The sequence below is a fragment of the Phoenix dactylifera genome, chromosome 10 (genome assembly GCF_051530095.1).
Source record: "Phoenix dactylifera cultivar Ajwa chromosome 10, Ajwa_hap1_PhDact_Kaust_v1.1, whole genome shotgun sequence".
NCBI lineage: Eukaryota > Viridiplantae > Streptophyta > Magnoliopsida > Arecales > Arecaceae > Phoenix > Phoenix dactylifera.
Window position 1 is genome coordinate 28,249,957 of NC_143199.1, and position 19,209 is coordinate 28,269,165.

Sequence of the window (19,209 nt, forward strand, 5' to 3'; positions counted from 1 at the left end):
CAAATAATATTTCTTGCTACAAGAATTCATCCAAACATCTTTGTATTATTCATTTTTCTCACTGAATTATTCATTTACCACACCAAATAATATTTCTTGCTGATAAAAAGAAGAAAGTGAATCCTGTTGCACAAGGTGACTTCCTCAAATCTGTATCAGAGAGTAAAATCACACAAGATCTTTATTACCAAAGACTAAGCAAGCAGCCACCTCCGGAGGGACATCTTTACCGTCCTTGGGAAAAGTGAACAGTGTCGATATCAGAAGCTGGGCTGTGGTGATGCACAACTAAACTTCTACAAGGCACCACATATCTATTGCAAATCCAACAGATATGCTGATTGGTTAGCTAGAGATAGATTGCCGAAATCTTTTGCTTTTTTGTACTTCCCAATCTACTCCACTTCGTGTTGCAATGGAGTTTTCTGATGCAACTATTGAAGGATTTGACTACAATCTGTGAAGGAACTGGACCAGCACTCATGATCAATTTAAAACAATTTGGAAAGTTTCGACGATTGGAAGCACATCTGCTACAGGCTTTTTATTGAGGGATGAGTTGTTGAGTATGGTAGGTGCAGGTGCTACAAAACTTCTTCCTTGCTCAGTGCCAGAAGCCAAATCTTGATGTGCTTGGGAAAGTTGCTATTAAGGTACTCAAATATAATCAAATCTAGTTAGAAATCTGGTTGCTGTTAAGCCGGATGAATAGAAGCACAGGTCTCTCTAAAAGCCATCATCTTCGTCATGACATTTGGAGTTGCAGGATAATATGCATCTACTTCACAACCTCCCACAACTTTTGGAGAGGGTAACCAAACAGTTGATTGGCTGGCTTATGTTGGTCGCAGCGACAATCTATTATTTGAGGATAATCACTCCCTTCCTCTCTTAGGACTACTTCTATTTTTGCTGATTTATGTCGCAGCGCGTATTCTGGATTTTTTTTTTCTCGACATCTTTCAGATTTGCTGATGAACACTTTAATGACCAGCTGATAATTATCTCGTTCGGATATGTAATCAAACATTGCAGCAGCAACTTGATCAATTGGTGCACAAAATGAAACTAATTAAAACATGAAATGAATCTCTTTGATCAATAGAGCATTTACAAAATCATGCAAATATTGTGCTGTCTAATTTTAGAGAGATTAGAAAAACAGCAGGGGAATCACCTCACATTTCATCGAGAAGATGAAACGAGGGCGAATAAAAAGAGCAACAGCTTTTCTACCTGCAGATTGAAGAAATCGCCAAGTGATAGCGCCAGTTAAAATCTGCAATTACACAGTTCCAATATGCTATCAGTAAACATCATGACTGGGAGAACCGGGAACAAACAAAAATCATTTCCTACGGCTTGATACACCTATTGGGTACTTCGGCATACTTTTCTGCCACTGGAAGTTCATATAAACATGATTCTCTTGAGAGATACTGTTGATGATTACCAAAAACTTACAAAAGACATACCCTTGAACATCAATTAGATGCTAAATGCAACAACTTTTTTTGAAACCATCTGTTCGCTTCCACTAGTAATAGGTAGCATGCACATAAACAAGATTCTGTATTGGAGAGTAAAGAACAAAACTTGAATTATGTTATTTCTATACAAGAATAAACTGACCAGCCTGACAAGTTCCAGCTTATACCTCTTCCTCAAATGCTTTCCGTTGATGAGTTTTGCACCGATCCATCTCTTTGCTAACTGCATTCTACTCGATTTGTTTGTTCACAAGTCAGTCCCGTTCAGGGGCATGTCCTGCATCTCTCCTGGCACTCACATTACCAGTATATGACCACAGCCTCTCCACCTCACCAGATATGAATTTTCCTGCTTTCTCATCATGCTGTCCTTGGAGGCTGCTCTTACTTAAAGAAGGATGAGCTCTTCCAGGGCTTCCAATCACTGGAGTGGAAGAACAAAATGTGGGCGTGGCGAATGGTGAGGCATAGGGGGTGTTCTGGGTAGAGACAGAGAAGGGGCTAGGCGAGATCCTTTTTTGAATAGGTAGTCCTCCAAGCCCTCGGTTAAATATGGAAACAGATTCTGCAGCTGCACACCTCTTTGTTGCATCATCCACAAAAATGAGATCATCAATCCTTGCCATTATGTTAAATGCCAAACTCTCCATGACCCTGGAGTAACTCTCAAGGATTGACTGCCCCACATCCTGCAAAAGGATTTTAAACGAAAAAAAAAAGAAGGATGATCATGTGATTTCGGTTCAAATAATCTACCGCATGCTGCCAACTAAGGCAGAAATGCAGTCAGAAGGATCTCCTAGCTAGAATCCATGTATAAGACCCACCCAAAATTGGGTGATTGTTCGGATGGCTCAGAGGAAGAACATATGGATTGAGCTGAAGATTGAGAAATATAACTTCAGAAACTCCATGTAAATCTTTTTCCTTTTTCAGTTGGTCAGTCGTTATACCATGTAGTATAGCAAGACTATCTACATTAAGGATTAAGTACAAAATATAAATCGGAGGAAATACGAGACAACCTTATTGTACTGAATCTTGTTCATATCCAGAACAGTTTGCGGGAGACCAGGGTACCGTATTCTCAAGCTCTGCAAGAGACACTCAGCCCGTTGTGCCAGAAATTGACTTCTTTCTGTATCACCCACAAGACTCTTGACCCGTCCACCCCATAATGACTTCTTTGCCCTTGATTGAGGATTTCCTTTTTGGCCTTTTAACCTCCACACATGCATGGCTGCCTCAATCCTATTGGCTATTTCCAGTGTATGATGCTCGGATGACAGGTCCAGGCAATCCAGGAGACATTCCGGTGAAAATTGATCAGCTGTTATATAGCGGTAGATGATCTCACCTAAACAAGATTTTCCATGCTGCAGGTACATGAGATGGAAAAGGCTTGATCTTATCAGTAACAAACCCACTTGAAATGCTTGCCAGATACAATCCTTGTTGAAAAATAAACTTGATTCATAATGTTATGAAAAATAAACTTGATTAACATGGTGAATTATGAGGTAGCAGAAAAGGTAAGGAAAAAAGTACTTTAATATGCAGGCAAAGGAAAAAAGTACTTTAATACGCAGGCACATGTGTATTTCATGGATATCACAACCACAATCAAAAGCAGGAGTTTTCCTTGGTGTCTATCCCTGTAAAAGTTATAAAATTGCTAGTGCACAATTAATTTCTACTTATTTATGTAAGCAACGGAGTCAAGGCAAACTCAAAGGATAACAATAATCTCAAACTAACATTTCCTTTCTTCATTCCTTAAGTGGTCTATAAATAACAGAAGAATGTTTTCCACATCAACGCAAGAGACTCAATTCCCTAGATGTCCAAGATACTAATGTCTGGCTTGCTTACCTCACTACAGCTGAATGCACAAACACAGGAGCACACAAACAAACATGCATTCACGCCCACACGAAGAGGAAAGAAAAGGTCAACAGTGACATCAAAGTCACCGCAAATTGTTTCTGCCAGGATAATTTCACCAAGCTGGTTCCTTCTGTATCTTAGAATCAGAATGCCACGATACCAACCAATTAAAATTTCAGAACACAATGAACCTTGAGTTTCATGTGAACCTCCCTAAAAATGATGATTTTAGGCAAACAAGGAACTATTTGCAAATCCACAATAGATGTCACATACATGATTCTCTTTTCGTGATCCACTTGGGCATTCAACTTATAACTCTGTGTAATGATTGACGACTTGAATATTGACACATTACTCGAAAGCTGGCCTAGATTCAGAAACGTGATAGGGTTTTACTCGTGAGCTATGAGCATTTCGTATGGTAGGAGTTTCCTATGGACACCTTCACACTAGATTCCTCCCTTCTTTTCTAATGATATATGATGATTCAGTTGCTCTAATGGTCATTACAGTCTCACTAGTCAGCCAATCTCCATGCAGCCGCAAGAATTGTGACTGTTGATTCAATCCCTTAACTCTTCTAGTGACCTCAGAGCCAATAATTTAGTTTTCATAATATTAAGAGCACCAACTGGCTGCCAAGTTTACTGTCAGGTTCTCCAAGGTTAAGCTGTAATTTAAGTTTTCTACCTTCATCTGAAACCTTGAAAGGTACATGTAAATTACTGCTTTTCCTTTATCTTTTAATTCCATTCACATATTATAGTGAATCTAATATGGGCCATCACACAATTCCGCTGATTAAAGGGTTCTCATATTGTAGTTCTCTAGTATTAGGTGACTTATCTTCCCTTTTAACCCTAATCCATTTACTATTATGGTCATGAATTTCATTGGAGCTTTTCAAGGATTCTTGGCATCTTATTTAGCCCTTTTGGTAGGGACACAGTCTGGACTGGCCAGCCCATGGCCGGCTTGACTCGACCTGCATTTTGGTAAAGCTGGACCAAGCAAGTTACTGTCAAACTGGGCTGAGCTGGCGCTGACAATTTGGGAACTCGATCTCTCTTCTCAATCTTCGAAAAAAAGAAAAAAAAGAAAAAAGGTGTGTATGCTTTGAATCATAATCTTTATACTAAAAAAGGTAACAGCACAGCAAATGAAACTCAGTTAGTACCTGAATCCCACACAAGGAATTGACAGACGTATTCATTTAATGTCTTAGTTTTTTTCTAAATAAAAGAAAAAATAGCCATTTAATCAAACAGGTAGGTCTGCTACTGGTTGTTTTTGAGTTGAATTCAGCCAAAGCATGCCAAAGAATGACTTGGGCCAATCCTTGTTCAGTTATGACAGTGCGCTGTGCTAGGATTGGGGCTAGTAGGGCTAAGAGTGGGCTCGTATAAGCTAGCCTCAGGCCTTCAGCAGTGTGGGCCAATCCTAGTACCTTTGGCCCAACCCATCCAATGCCCACAAGTACCTTTTCAAGATAGTTCGCCTTTTCTAGGTTACAGGCCTTTCTTCCAAGACTTTTAGCACACCTAGTACCTAGTAGTTTTTATTCTCTGCTTAAGTTCCAAACATTTCTCTGGAGGCCTTGATAAACTTTACTTCCCCCAGTTGCCATTCTTTCCTTATTATGATGTTCCACAAGTGGTACAAGGATTCTGCCTTGATCTGAACCTCAGTTGGGCGAAATATCCATTATTCCTTAAAAAATACATGTTGGTTGAGATTCTAATAACAAGTCAAATCTATACATAGCAAACATGAAAGGATCAACTCATCCAAGAGATCCTCTATCCACATGAAGCAGAACAAATTGTTCAAGAGTTTACATATCATGACAATGGATACTCAGAAACAACTCTTCATCATGAATACTCCTATTTACACCTCATTTATGCTTACAAGTTGGCATTCCTGGGATAACAAATAGGAACTTACATTAGTTTCTATTCCAAGAACATTTGATAACAAATCTTTGAGTGATGACAACCTAGGACCCCACTGTCTGCAGCTTTGCTATAAGTGCTAATGAATTCTGCTAATCCTTTTTGGCTCATCCTATACAAGTACCATTTGTTGTTTACAACGAACTCCATTTTGTTACTGAAACAATTCTAATAGCTCCAAACAAAACATGTATTTTGCTAAGAGTAAGCTTCGTTAACATCATACATCCACCTCCCCGTTTCATCTGATGCAGTCTGACCTCTAAGATTTTTATGTCAAAGCTTGACCACATTCATTAGTTGGAGATAACTATTCAAGCCACCACTTGTAGTACTTTCATCTAGTTGTGGTTCCTTCCTCATGTCATTTGAGCCTTTAGATTTTGATGTCTCAGAAGAAACCTGTTATGCATCTGCTACAGCCCAATGCACACCTTCGCCTCAGAAGCTTTGCATATCATTCTGGTCAAATTCTATCGCTCTCTTTTGAAGTCAATCCTGGCCCATAACTTGACACTCACAATTGACTTTTCTGCATATCTAGTCAGAAATTAATCATTGACGTAAGGTCATATCTTAACGTTCTTGATACGAGAGTTTCATACAAATATAGTGTAGATTTGACATGGGACTTGTTGGTTTGGTTACACGAACTGTCTGTTTACACCTCCCTCATGATTCCGTGATCAGAAGGGTGCATTCAAGATTATTTTATTTTGACTTGTAATACCATATATTAGGCCATCTGTTTCAGAAAATTGATCATGTGTCATCATACCGTAATCACTTTCCTACTATGGTTCAAAATCTTGTACAATCATTTAAGTGTCATTTTACCCTGCTTATTTCTCAAGGTACATAGCTTCGACAATATTGACATAATATGTACCAACATAATTATTATGCTGTTTGCTCCATGTCTTCATATGTTTTAAACCATCTGTCTTATTTTATCTTCTTTTTCCACCCAGTATTGGTGAAAGTTGTTTTTTTTTTTTTTTTTTTTTGATGAAACGGGCATTTCATACAACTCGGGTACGAATACACCCAATAGAGTCAGAAGACAAAATGCTCCGAAGAGCTCCGGGCAACTCATACTCGCCTGACCATAGGGTACCTCCTGAGTGGCTCGCAACAAATGCCGCCACCCAATCGGCCGCCCCATTGGCCTCGCGATATACATGCATAGCCTGGAAACTAATCTCCCTCACCATATCCCAAATATCACGGATCAGAGGGTGAACACCCCCATGGCTGCACGGGCCCTTTCGGACCCAACTGATCACAGTAGCGGAGTCACCCTCTAACAGGACTGAAGTCGCCCGAAGCACACGCCGCACGTAGCACATACCCATCCAGGCTGCCCGCAGCTCTGCCCCAGGGACCGAAGTATCAAAAATCTGACATCCCCCTGCCACCAACACACCAGAGCTCGGCCCCCTGATAACAAAACCAGCCCCTCCTCTCCTACCTCCATCCAGGACTGAGCCATCAAAATTGACCTTGAGGAAACTCGGGGGTGGGGGCTCCCAGGTAAAAAATACCCTATGTGAAGCTGCCGAAGCAGAGTGGGGGCCCCAGATGTCCCGAGCTATCAAAGGTCTATGGGCTAAGTCTACATGAATAATCTCTGCTGCCTGAGCACTGGCCCGCTCCATCACAAAACGCGGTGCCGGCCTACCCTCGCCAAAGACACGGGCATTCCTGGCCAGCCATATCTGATAAGCTGTACAAGCTGCCCGAATAGCCATGCTGCGCATCAGAGGGGTGCCCGCCCATCGCTGAACCCACTCCAGAAAACAGTCCCTCCGACTCCATGCATCCTTCGGAATCCCAGTCAGCCTCCAAGCATCCCGCGCCCGAGCGCAATGGAAAAGGGCATGCTCCACTGACTCGTCCTCCCCACAATCCGGACATAGAGGAGAGAGGCTCACTCCTCGTCTGCTCAGCACTGAACACGTCGGCACGCACTCCCAAGCCACCTTCCAGAGGAAAAGAGCAGTCCTCTGGTGTAGCCCCACCCTCCACACCCAGCCACAATCTAGGCCTGGCACTGACTCCCGCTGAATGACTCGGGAGACATCACCAACCCCGACACTCGCTCTGCAAGTAGTACTCCAGACCCTGACATCCGGACCTGCAGAAACCGGAATGGGAAGTGCCCGAACTCGCTCTGCCAAATGCTCTCCGAACAGCTGGTCAAGCCTAGCACCATCCCACTCTGCCGCCCCCGGCCTGAGAAGGTCGGAAACCCGGAGTCCCTCTGCCCCCGATCCACTAAACATCGTCGGCCATAATGTCAATGGGAGCGCGTCCACCCACGGGTCCTCAGTCACATCAATACTCCGGCCGTCGCCAATCAACCATCTAGTATGAGCCAGGGCCATCGGCAAGTGCCGCCCAATCTCTCGCCATATAAAGGAAAACCTACGGCCCCCTACCGCCTGTGCAGTAAGTCCCGCACCACCGTATCGAGCTATCATGATCCGGCTCCAAAAGCCCTGTGGCTCCAAAACGACCTGCACGGCCCGTCGTGCCAGTAAAGCCTCGCGCCGCACCTGGAGTGACTGCACCCCTAAGCCACCCTCCCGCAGTGACAGACATACCCTCTCCCAGGCCATCAAATGTACTCCGCGACCTCCCCCACATGAGCCCCATAAGAACCTCCTCATGAGCCTCTCAATCTCCTCCAGTACCGTCTTCGGCACAACAGTGTGTGCCATCAGATAAATAGGCATAGAGCATAGAACTGACCTGATCAGCGTCAATCTGCCCATCATAGAGAGAGAGGACGCTCTCCAACCCTCGAGTCTGCTCCGCACCCTCTGCACCAAAGTAGAGCACTCCGCCACCCGCAGCCTCCTCCCTGTAATGGGGACCCCCAGGTAAACTAGGGCCCCCTCCTCCTCCTGCATCCCTAGGATCGCCCTGACCTCCCGTCGCACCCTCCGCTCCGTGCTCGGACTGAAGTGTATGGCTGATTTTTGGAAATTGACTCTCTGCCCAGACATCTCGCAATACTCTGTCAAGACCCTCCGGAGGGCTCTCGCATCAGTCTCTCTCGCCCGAGTGAGCAAAAGGCAGTCATCTGCAAACAATAGATGAGAAATGGGGATACCAGGAGCTGGACTAGGCGACCAACTCCCGGTTCCCACAAGCAGCATGCAAAGCACGAGAGAGTACATCAGAGCAAATAATAAAGAGATACGGGGATAGTGGACATCCCTGGCGCAGACCCATAGTCGCTCGAAAGAAAGGCGATGGCGTGCCATTAATCAAAATAGAGAAGCTGGGCCTCAGCACACATCCCAAAATCCAGTCAATCCATATCTGGTGGAAACCAAAGCTCTCCAGCGCCCGCCGAAGAAAATCCCACCGTATCCGGTCATAGGCACGCTCCATGTCCAGCTTCACAGCCATCAAACATCGTCTCCTCGAGGCACGCACTAGGTCCCCCATCAGCTCCTGAGCTAGCAGAATGTTATCAGAAATACTCCTCCCGCCCACAAAGGCTCCCTGCTCCTGGCTGATGATCCTTGGTAACAAATCCTTCATCCTCCCCACTAAGATCCTCGCGACCACCTTGTACAATGTAGTACATAAGCTGATGGGTCTATAATGACTCGGCTCTGACGCATCCAGACGCTTCGGTATCAATGTAATAAAGGTGGCCTTCCACTCATCTGCCATCACCGACCGACTAAAATAAAGCTGTACTGCCTCCACCACGCCCCTCTGAATGATGTGCCAATACCTCCGAAAGAAAAAGGGTGGGAATCCATCCGGCCCAGGGGCCTTATCCTCAGCAAGACTCCATAGCGCCTCCTTCACCTCCATCTCTGACACGGGTCGAATCAAAGCTGCATTCTCTGTCTCCCCGATACTAGCCCTCGGCCTGGGAAGGTGATCTGTAACATATGAACCATCATCCTCCATCCACCTCGATCTAAAGAACTCCACTAACACCTGTCTCACTGCAGCATCCTCCTCAACTCGCTGCCCTGCCCCAATCCGCAAGGAGCGAATCATGTTCCTCTGCCTTCTAATGACTGTCGACCGGTGGAAGAACCTGGTATTCCGATCACCATCCTGAACCCACTGTACTCTAGATTTCTGTCTCCAAAGGATCTCCTGCTGGCGAAGCAAAGAATAATGGGTAGCTAGCGATCGTCGTAAGCCCGCCATATCCTCCGCCGTGAGCTCCTCTCCACGATCCTCCCGCCCCTGGAACTCCGATATCTGAGCCTCCACGACTTCTAACCTCCGAAAAACATTGCCGACGACCTCACGGTTCCATAGGCGAAAGCGCCGTTTGGTGAGCTCCAGCCGACGCGACACCCTCTGCATAGCATCACCTCGCACTGGCATACCCCAAGCCTCCCTAACCACATCCCAAGACTGGGGGTATGACAGCCATAGCTTCTCGAAGCGGAAAGGGCTGCTATGTGTGGACCCCGACACTGTGGAAATCAAAAGAGGGCAGTGATCAGATGCAATACGGGCTAGATGACTGACCTGATAAGATGGAAATCGCTGAATCCAATCTGGAGAAGCAAGTGCTCTATCAATCCGCTCCCACACTCTAGCATTTCCAAGCTGATTGTTGCACCAGGTGAAGCGAGATCCAGAAAACCCGAGGTCCACCAGTCCATTTCTCTCCAAAACCTCTCGAAACTCCCTTCTGTCCACCGACTCTGAGTAGGCTCTACCTCCTCTCTTCTCACTGGGGCTTAAGATACAGTTAAAATCACCAACCACCATAGTCGGCACTCCCTGGGCCAACACGCTCGTCAGCTCGTCCCATAGTACTCGCCTAGTCCGGTAGTCAGTGCTAGCGTACACCCCGCACAGAACCCAGGTAGGAACGTGCGGTTCCGAAATTACCAACACCACCTGCTGAGTACAATTGCAGATGATATCCACAGAGGCTATCCCCCGCCTCCATAACACTAGGATGCCCCCAGATAAGCCTCGAGACTCAACCGCATACACTTCCCAATCAACTGCCAAGCGCCGCAGGACACGACGCAGCCCATCTCCCGATACACGGGTTTCACAAAGAAAACAAATATCCGGACCATGAAGCTGAACCAATCTCTTAAATGACGACAGAAAGGACGGCTTGGCTGCCCCCCTACAATTCCAAGCAAGTATCTTCATTCAACACAGTTAGGAGAGGTTTTGGCCCAAACTTACCGGGCTGATCACAGCGGGTACAGTGACCCCTCCATCCCCTGATGCCGAATCATCTCCCTGGATCGCAGCTCTCAGCAAATTCACAACCTTCCCATGCTCCAAGATCGGAGAAGGAGAAAGACCATGTCCCGAAACAGATGACAGACCCCTCCTTACCACAATTCCTGGGGGTGATCGATGCCCTCCCACAGCTCCTGAAGCAGGTGACAGCCGCCCAGAACCTCGGGAAGGGTCTCTCGGCGCCTCAGGGAGATCCAACGCCTTCATCCCCTTGCCTGTCAGTATAGAAGGGGAAACCGAAACACCCCCAACCAAACTCACCTCAGGGCGCCGAACCAGGATCTCGGCCGTCTTCCCGGCCATCGCGACGCCGTCCGGTCCTCGCTCCTCAGCCGGGGCCAACCTGCCATCTTGGACCGGTGCCAGCCGCGGGGGTGATCCTCTCTCCGCCGCTCGCATCCCGCTCGGCAGAGGAAACTTCGCCGCCACAGCCCCACTAGCCGCCACAGCCCCACTAACCGCCGGCAGCGGTCGTAAGGGGGGTTTCACTGGGGGTCTCACCGGGGGCAGGGAGGCACTCCGGAAGTGCCTCCTCCCTTCCCCCTTCCGGCGAGTCGTCGCGCTTTCGAGAGAAGAGGAAGAAGACGACGATCGTAGGAGGTGAGTCTCGCTCGCCGCTCGACCCGCCCCGACACGCCGAGTCGCTCTAGCCGGGCTCCTGGCCCGCTTCATCGGGCTTGGGCCCTGGCCCGGGACTAGCCCAATCGCAGTAGCCTGGTCCAGCTTTTCAAGGCCCGTCCCGCCTTGGGCCGTCAGGCCTGGCCTTAGCCCAGGAGAACCAGCCCGTCCCAACTCCGCCCGGCCCGGTTCACCTTCCTTCCCAGCCTGCGCCAGGGTTGAGTCGGCACCCGCACCAGGTTGAGTGGCCTCGGTCTCACTGGCCACTGAGCCGCCCACCACCCCCTTCCCCGGCGACCGCCGCCTAGCCACTTTGGTGGGTTTTTGCCACCCATCGGTGTCCACTGGCGACTCCGGGGAGGTTGACATCGCGATGGGGGAGCTCGGCTCCGCCGCTGCTGGCTGGCGAGCCGGAGTAGGGCCAGCACCCGCGCGCGCCGGCACTGGCACCCTGTGCGTGGCGAGCCATGGGCCAAAACCATGTGAAAGTTGTTTTAATTACCATGTACCTTCCTTGAACCCAGTAGGCATCTCTTTTCCACTGACTATATTATTAACCAGCTGACTATTACCACTTTTATATCCTTGGTTGTAAGCTAAAATAACTCCTGGATATGTATCTCTTTGATTATACATTCTGGAGCATGGAGGATGTGCTATGAGGCTCATATGCAAGAGATAATGGGCTCTTGTACTTTCAGATTCCTCGAGCAATCGCCAACAACACCTTTGATGACCATGTCATTCCTGAAAATTATCCTTCTTCTGGTGAGCCTTTGCCTTCTCTTGCTCCATCACCCTTCTACTTCTTCATGCCATCTATCTATCATGTTTACATCAAGGACCACCAAATGGAACATCTATAACTAATGCATCTACCATTTCTGTCATCACTTGTCTGCACAGCATTCTTTCCCTTCATCCACTCCTAAGACCACTTATACCCCCTATATGATTGTTACTAACAGAAAAGAATGCAGAATTTAGCCAGATAAGATTCAACGTATGCAAATACACCCATTAACATATACAAATTGCAGGCATTACCTATCAAACTAAGCAGTAGTGAACTAACAAAATTTAATTCAAGTGCTGCAAATAGGAAACATGCTTATTAGCACCTTTCAACGAAATTCAGATATATCCGATTGCTTTAGCCCATAAATTTTCAAATCAAGCAGATTTAAAATTGTATTAGAAGTCACACCGTCCCTATCCATACCTTTGGCGATGTCTCCAAGTAGACATCAGGGATTTCCATCTCGGAAAGCACCGTGCTGTTGATCGCCATGGCGGCCTTGAGTATCTGATTTGCACAATCCCTACACTGTTGTAACTTCTTCCTTGCATTCTCAGACAGACCATTTGGTGGAACTCGCGGGCACGGGAGCCACCATTTCTCCTCCTGCCTTAAAGATGGCCTTCCAAAGGAAGAAGAAGGGTATGCCCCACTTCCCTCCTCATCAGCATCGGCAACCAGGATCCCCCGATCGACATACCAGAACTCGGTTTCCCGGAACCCATCCAGCATCCCAAGGAGCATAGCATCAAGCTTCTTGAGCGCTGGGAGGTTCATGTAGAGATCGCTGCGGGGTCGGGGGACCATCACCTCGAAGGTCCCACCGCCAGGAAATTCTTGGAGGGAAGGGATAAGCTCCACTATGTGATCACTCACGCATAAAATCCATTCCATCTCCCGGCGCCACATTGCCTTCTTCTGTGCTGCCAGCGGCTCCAGCCTCCATAGCTCCCCAAATACAGTAGCTGAACCAATCCCACCCAACCCCCACAAAAAAAAAATCAAAAAAATCAACAAAAATACAAAAAAAATCCACAAAAAAGAGGAATTTATCTTACCAGAGAGATTTGTGATGGCATTTGAGATCGCGAGCGCCGTGCAAACCCCTTTTCCGCCGCCGGACATGTCTTCGCCGAGCAGTAGCTTCGCGAATCGCTCCTTCATCATGTCCACCTCTGTATTTAATAACCAATTAATTAACTCAAAAAATAAGAAAAGACAGCAAACATGCGGTAGATCTACTTCTTTCACACCCCCACCCCCTCCCAAAGGAAGAAAGAAAGAATGCTAATTTTGGTAGAAGAAAATTAGGGGGAAATAGGCAATGAACCAGAAAAATCCGTCTCCCGCTTCTCCAGCTTCGCGTCCCAGAACACCACATCTCCCCGAGGCAGCAGCGCCCGGGCCGCCTCCGTGGCCGCCGCGGCCAGCGGCGACGACGCAAACGAGCAGGATGCCCCCGCGGCGGAAGAGGATGCGCCACCGCCGCCGCCTCCGCCGCCGTACCTCCGCCCGGAGAAATCGCTCGAGCTTTCCGACTCACTCACATCAGCGCTCGGGCTGTAGCTCCCGCACCGGTCCTCCGACGCCCCGTCCGACGACATGCTCCCCATTTCCCAGCCAAAAACCCTAACTCTAGCAACCCGAGCCAGCTCCCCGACGGCGTGCAGCAGATCAGTGATCCTCGCCGCTCGTTTCCTCCATGGACGGCCCGGATCGCATCTAGTCCAAGCTCGGGCAAATGAGGCAATGGAGAAGAGCTAGAGAGAGAAAGTAGTGAAAGTACGAGACGTAGAAGGCGCCAACCAACAGGTCTAATCTCTCTCTCTCTCTCTCTCTCTCTCTCTAAAAGTCTCTACCCCTCTCCCTCCCTAAGTTTCTCTCTCTATCAGTCTTTCTTTCTGCTGGAAAAGCAAAAGAGAAGCCGCCTGCAGGCGACTTCTGTCTGTTCCGTACACTAACCCGACACAACTCACTCTTTCTTTAATGTTACATTTCCTTTTTTTTCTTTTACTGTTTTACCCTCCATGCTTTGAGGTCCAGTGATCGCGAGAATGTCGACGTGGGCTTTGCAAATAGTGGGCTGCAGCTATTGTGGGCCCGGCGTTGTGGGAGTGGGGTATCATGTTGGGTGTTCTTTGGGTTTCCGTGGGGTTGAGGAGTGCGCTCCTATGGCGTGCGTTGGACTCGTCAGTGGTAGGTTTAGGACGCTCCCGAGGGACACCCGACGCGCGGATGCGGACGAAAGGGACGGTTATGTCCTGTTTGCTGCAAGCAAATGCTACCAGGCCCAATATTGTCACCAAACTGTTTCTCTAGATAAGGAAGGCTTTGTAACTTTCATATCAACCTCAATATATATTTCCTTTTATTTTTTATAGGTGAGAGGTTGAAGATTAAAAGTTTAAGATTCGGCTGGAGATCCAATTCTCAATCACCGACAATTCATGCATCATGCAATGATCAGTGATTGTATAAAGTTGTGAGACACGATGGAAGATGTATGAGCTAGCCTTGGCATTCAACTTTAAACTAATATGTAGTAGTAATATCAATATGGTGACTGCAAATTGAACCTTTCAAGTTGGATTACAAATCAGCTCTACTCATATATATATATATATATATATATATATATATATATATATATATATACATTTCATATGTTACAAGTACGGGTACATCTTATAAAATCAGAAAACAACAGATCACGGAGTATTCTAGAGACAACTCTCCTTTCTCAGCCCACAATAGGCCATAAGATGTCTATGAAGTGGCAGGCTGATGCAGGACGGAAGTACGGATTGAAATACAGAGAGAAAGAGGAGAGGAAGAGGGGAAGAAGAAGGGAAAGAGGAAAAGAGGAGGAGGAAGAAGAAGACCAATTTTTCATTCATTAATTCATTAAACCCTAAACATCAGGATGGACCCATATATATAGGGTCACAAAATAACAAATAACCCCTACAAATAAAATAATTCCAAAAAGCTCCTAAAATGACAATATGCAAATAAACCCAAATGACAATATGCAAATAAACCCAATCAACATAAAATAAATCAATCTAAAATAAAATCAGGCTGGCTGAATCGGCTGGAACCCGCTGAGCTGGCTGGATCCTGTGGCGACCGGCTGACCTGGCACTGGTGTCCGCACCAACTCTCCTCGGGTGGAAAGAAGTCGACCTCGACGAAAGCGGCTCGGTAAAGCCCCGGTAGTACTCCAACAAGTCCGGGTCAATCGGCGGTATCTCCTCGCGCTGGATCCAAGTGTAGCCGGACCTTGGTCGTCCTCGCCAACGAACCAGGAAATGTTGGATGCCTCCATCACTGGTAAAAACTATTTGCTCGGCTAAAATAGAATCAATATACTCTTTTTGTGCTCGATGGAGGGTAAAAGGAAACGAAGATGGCATGGAATCAATAATAGGATAAACATCAGGCGCAGGAGAGTGTGCAGCAAAAGAGTCATCAGGGATTGCAACCAAATCTTTAATATTAATAGTAAGGCTATGACCGAAATCAAATGGAAAGTCAATGGCATAGGCGTCAGTGCCATCCTTGTGCAACACCCTAAATGGTCCAATACTAAGAGACTGCAATTCCTTAAGATGGATCATTACGTAACCCCAAGTTTGAAATTCTTTAGCACGGAAATCAGCTTGCATCTTATACTGAGCAGTACATGCATGAATGCCCTTATGGATTTCCTGATACAACTTATGAATGTGTTGTGTAAATGCATATGCAGGCTCAGAAATCCTAACATCAATTTCGATGGGTTGTGCGAGGGCATATCCAACTACACTCATGGTAGACTGGTCAGACTCGTTATCTGACTGTGCAAGCGAGCTAGGTGGAGTGTGGGTGCATCCTAGGGTTTCAGGTTTGTCATCACACTCTTCCTCAATGTCCTGAATGTCATCGAGGTTTGGTTCATAGATTTGCTCCTCTAAGTCATCTATGTCACCTCCCTGCTCTTGCTGAGCAATAACGAAAAATTTGTTCGCACATTGGGAGGTAACGTGACCAAAACCTTGGCATTTGTAACACCGAATTTTGGAATGTGGTTTGGGAGGCTCACCAAGCATTCCCTTGCCATTAGTGTCTCGGCCTGTGACATGGGCAATAGGAGGGGGCCTATGAGTAGTGGACCCTACAGAAGGTTTGGACCCTAAGGAATTAAGGCCGGTGGGAGTGCTCCGTGTGTCAGGGCGCCTTACAAATGTGGACTTAGTGTTCCATCGGTTTAGGAGATCGTCTTGGTAGTTAAGGGGCAGGTATTTTTCTTTAAGTCTCTCTTTCATCTCTACCCAATCAGTTATTTCATGTTGATGTCTCCTAGCTAATAGTTGTTCAGTGTTTTGCCAAAACAGCTTAGCTCGACCAAGGAGTTTCATTCTAGCGAATCGAACTTTTTTGTTCTCAGACAGATTGTACCACTCAAAGAAGTGGTCCATTTCGTGTAACCAATCGGAGAAGACTTTCGGGTCAAGACGACCGTCAAAAGTGGGGGCTTCCACCCTAATGCCTCTCATTACGTCTTCATCAGGGTCACGAAGAGCTCTGGGTTCTACGTTATGTCGGTAACCTCTATTCATATTAGGAAAGGGACCTGGTCCTCTAGGGCGAGGGTAGGCATAATGGTGACCTGGAACATGCCTATTATCAAAGTTGTTTGCTTGGACTTGGGCATTGGTATTTTGGACTTGAGCATTAGTTTTTTGGACTTGGGCATTAGTGTTTTGGACTTGAGCATTAGTGTCTTGGATAGCTTTTAATAGGGCTTCGATTTTGGAATCCATGCCTAATTGGGACTCAGGATGAGATGCGTCACGACCACTACGTAGATGCATAAAATGAATGTCAAAATGTATGATCCGACCAACTATAAATGTTCCTAAGTAGACCTAATGCATGAAATGAATTCAAAATTGCAAAGTAGATACTTAATATAATCGGAAGCTAACTCAAGCAATTGAAATTGGCTTTGAATTACGTAACAAATTCAGATAAGTAGTTGCAGTCAAATAGTACTAGTTTTCAGTGTGTTGCAGGATTGCACAGAGCCTCAAAGAACTTCCAAAGATTAGGTAGCCCTACAATTAATAACAAAGACAGGCCACTACTAGGGTTTTGGGGTTGTTTGGAGTGGATGTGTTGAATTTTAGGAAGCAATATCAATAGAGCACATAAGAGTTAATTAATTCTAAATTTAGACAAACAAATAAAATTTGCAGTAAGGAAGAAACCTGACCTGGGTTGGGGCGACGATCAGATGCAAATAGCGCGAATCGGGTCTGAGCACAGCAACTCGGTGGACTTGATATCAGCAACTTGGGGGCCAGAGCTGATTGAGGCCTGTGCTTGCCGAAGATGTTCCAGCTGAGATGATGCTGGGAAGAAGGTCACGGCGTTGCAGGGTCCGGTGGTGGTGGTCGGAGCAACTGTTGGCAGGGAGGAGCTGATGCAGGACGGTTGGAGCGGTCTGCGGTGATGACTGTCAGAGCCGACAGTGGTGGTGCAGCAGTCGACGGCGGCGACGGCAACGCGGCGGCGCGGCGGTGAGAGCAACCCGGCGGCGCGGCGGTGCGGCAGCAACTTAGCAGCGGCGAACGGCAGTAAAGAGTTGCAGGGGCAGCGCGCAGCGCAGGGGTGCAGCAGCAGGCGTGGCAGCGGCGGTGGGGAGCGAGCGGGGAGCGCTGACAGCAGTGGAAGGCCGAAGTTGACGGTGGTGGGAGGGCGGAAAACGGTGGTGGTGGTGGACTCGGCCGGGCCGATGAATGCCGGCGGAGTGACACAACTATGGTAGAGGAAAGAGACGGGAGATGTGGTGACGCGGAAGAATTGACGGCGGCAGCGGTGGCGGTGGGCGGAGGTGTTGACGGCGGAGAGGAAACAGTGTGGGGTTGACGGGGGACGGTGGTCGGAAGAGAAGAAGAAAACGAAACCAGGGAATCGGGAAAATAAAAAAGGAAGGAGGAAACCTCCCGCACGTGCGCGACTTACGCGTCACGTGCGTCAACCAGTTTTTTTTTTTTTTTTTTTTTTTTAAACTCAAGTCGGGTTGTCGGGTTATCGGGTTAACAGACCCAACCCACTAGGACAGTCCGACCCGCAATTTTTTTTTTTTTTGAAATGACTCGGGTTAATGGATAATGGGTTAACGGGCTAACGGGTGCAGACCTTACCCGTACTGTAGATCATCTTCAACCTTCAACCGTCTGCTCGCTTCCGCCGGATCTCGCCTGATTTTGCGGCGGTGGTTGCGGGGAGGTGTTGCGCCGGCGGAAGAGGGTGCTGGTGCAGCAGTGATCGGGGCGGCGACGTCCTTCACTTGGATCCGGCCACGGTCGGTGGCAGCAAAATGCTTTCGAGACCTCCGGGAAGCACGGCGGCGACCGAAGGCGAATCGGCGGCGATCAAAGGTAAATCGGCGGCGCGGCGAAACGGTGGCGGTGGATGATGCTTTCACAGTGATAGGAGGCCGGCTTATTTGCCTCCCGGGCTGCCTTGGGGGTTTCCGGCGACCGAGCCTTCCTTCTCTGCGTGAGATCCGACAGAGGAGGACGGCCAAGAAAGGGTGAGAGCGTCGGAGGCAGCGGCGGAGGGAAATGAAGGCGGCGACGGCGTCTTGCGAAGGAGCTCTGTGGATCGACGCCGGGTAGCAGCCGACCGACGGGAGGGTTTCACTTCTTTTTTCTTCACAGCGGGTGAGGTGATGAATAGGGAAGAGAATAAGGAAGAAATGGAGTGACCCTTCTTCTTCGGGGTGCGTGCCGTGCGACGACCTTCCGTGCGTTCCGGCGTTTGCGGTGCAAATGATCTAGCAAAATACAGGTGAGGAAAAGGCCGAAAAGGAATCGGCGGGGGTCCGTCCATAAACCGGATCCTTCGACTTCAGCAACAGAGGCAAAGTCAGCCCTGCTCTGATACCAAAGCTGATGCAGGACGGAAGTACGGATTGAAATACAGAGAGAAAGAGGAGAGGAAGAGGGGAAGAAGAAGGGAAAGAGTAAAAGAGGAGGAGGAAGAAGAAGACCAATTTTTCATTCATTAATTCATTAAACCCTAAACATCAGGATGGACCCATATATATAGGGTCACAAAATAACAAATAACCCCTACAAATAAAATAATTCCAAAAAGCTCCTAAAATGACAATATGCAAATAAACCCAAATGACAATATGCAAATAAAC

At 47.5% G+C, this 19,209-nt stretch overlaps 1 protein-coding gene across 4 annotated transcripts; it reads right to left on the bottom strand.

Moving 5' to 3' along the window:
• Positions 1-25: 25 nt before the first annotated feature.
• On the bottom strand, positions 26-13,967 carry LOC103722953 (rop guanine nucleotide exchange factor 1-like). Of its 4 annotated transcripts, XR_005506837.3 has the most exons (7): positions 13,339-13,967; positions 13,067-13,183; positions 12,432-12,973; positions 2,516-2,866; positions 1,658-2,179; positions 1,237-1,279; positions 26-1,041 (listed from the first exon to the last, which is right to left on the bottom strand). XR_005506837.3 is itself a non-coding variant. In XM_008813709.6 (5 exons), the coding sequence occupies exons 1-5, from the start codon at positions 13,619-13,621 to the stop codon at positions 1,745-1,747; spliced, it is 1,728 nt and encodes a 575-aa protein (XP_008811931.1). In that variant the 5' UTR covers positions 13,622-13,967; the 3' UTR covers positions 1,489-1,744. The 4 variants fall into 4 exon arrangements, 1 of the variants encoding a protein (XP_008811931.1); XR_606559.6 differs by having other exon boundaries at positions 26-1,279; XR_005506836.3 differs by lacking the exons at positions 26-1,041; positions 1,237-1,279 and adding an exon at positions 1,489-1,570.
• Positions 13,968-19,209: the final 5,242 nt, after the last annotated feature.

Excerpts from the sequence above, each read along its gene's own strand:
- LOC103722953 (XM_008813709.6), bottom strand. The coding sequence starts at position 13,621 with ATGGGGAGCATGTCGTCGGACGGGGCGTCGGAGGACCGGTGCGGGAGC. Across the intron at positions 13,184-13,338 it reads GCGGGAGACGGATTTTTCTG|AGGTGGACATGATGAAGGAG; the intron begins GTTCATTGCCTA and ends TATTAAATACAG. Across the intron at positions 12,974-13,066 it reads TGCCATCACAAATCTCTCTG|CTACTGTATTTGGGGAGCTA; the intron begins GTAAGATAAATT and ends GGATTGGTTCAG.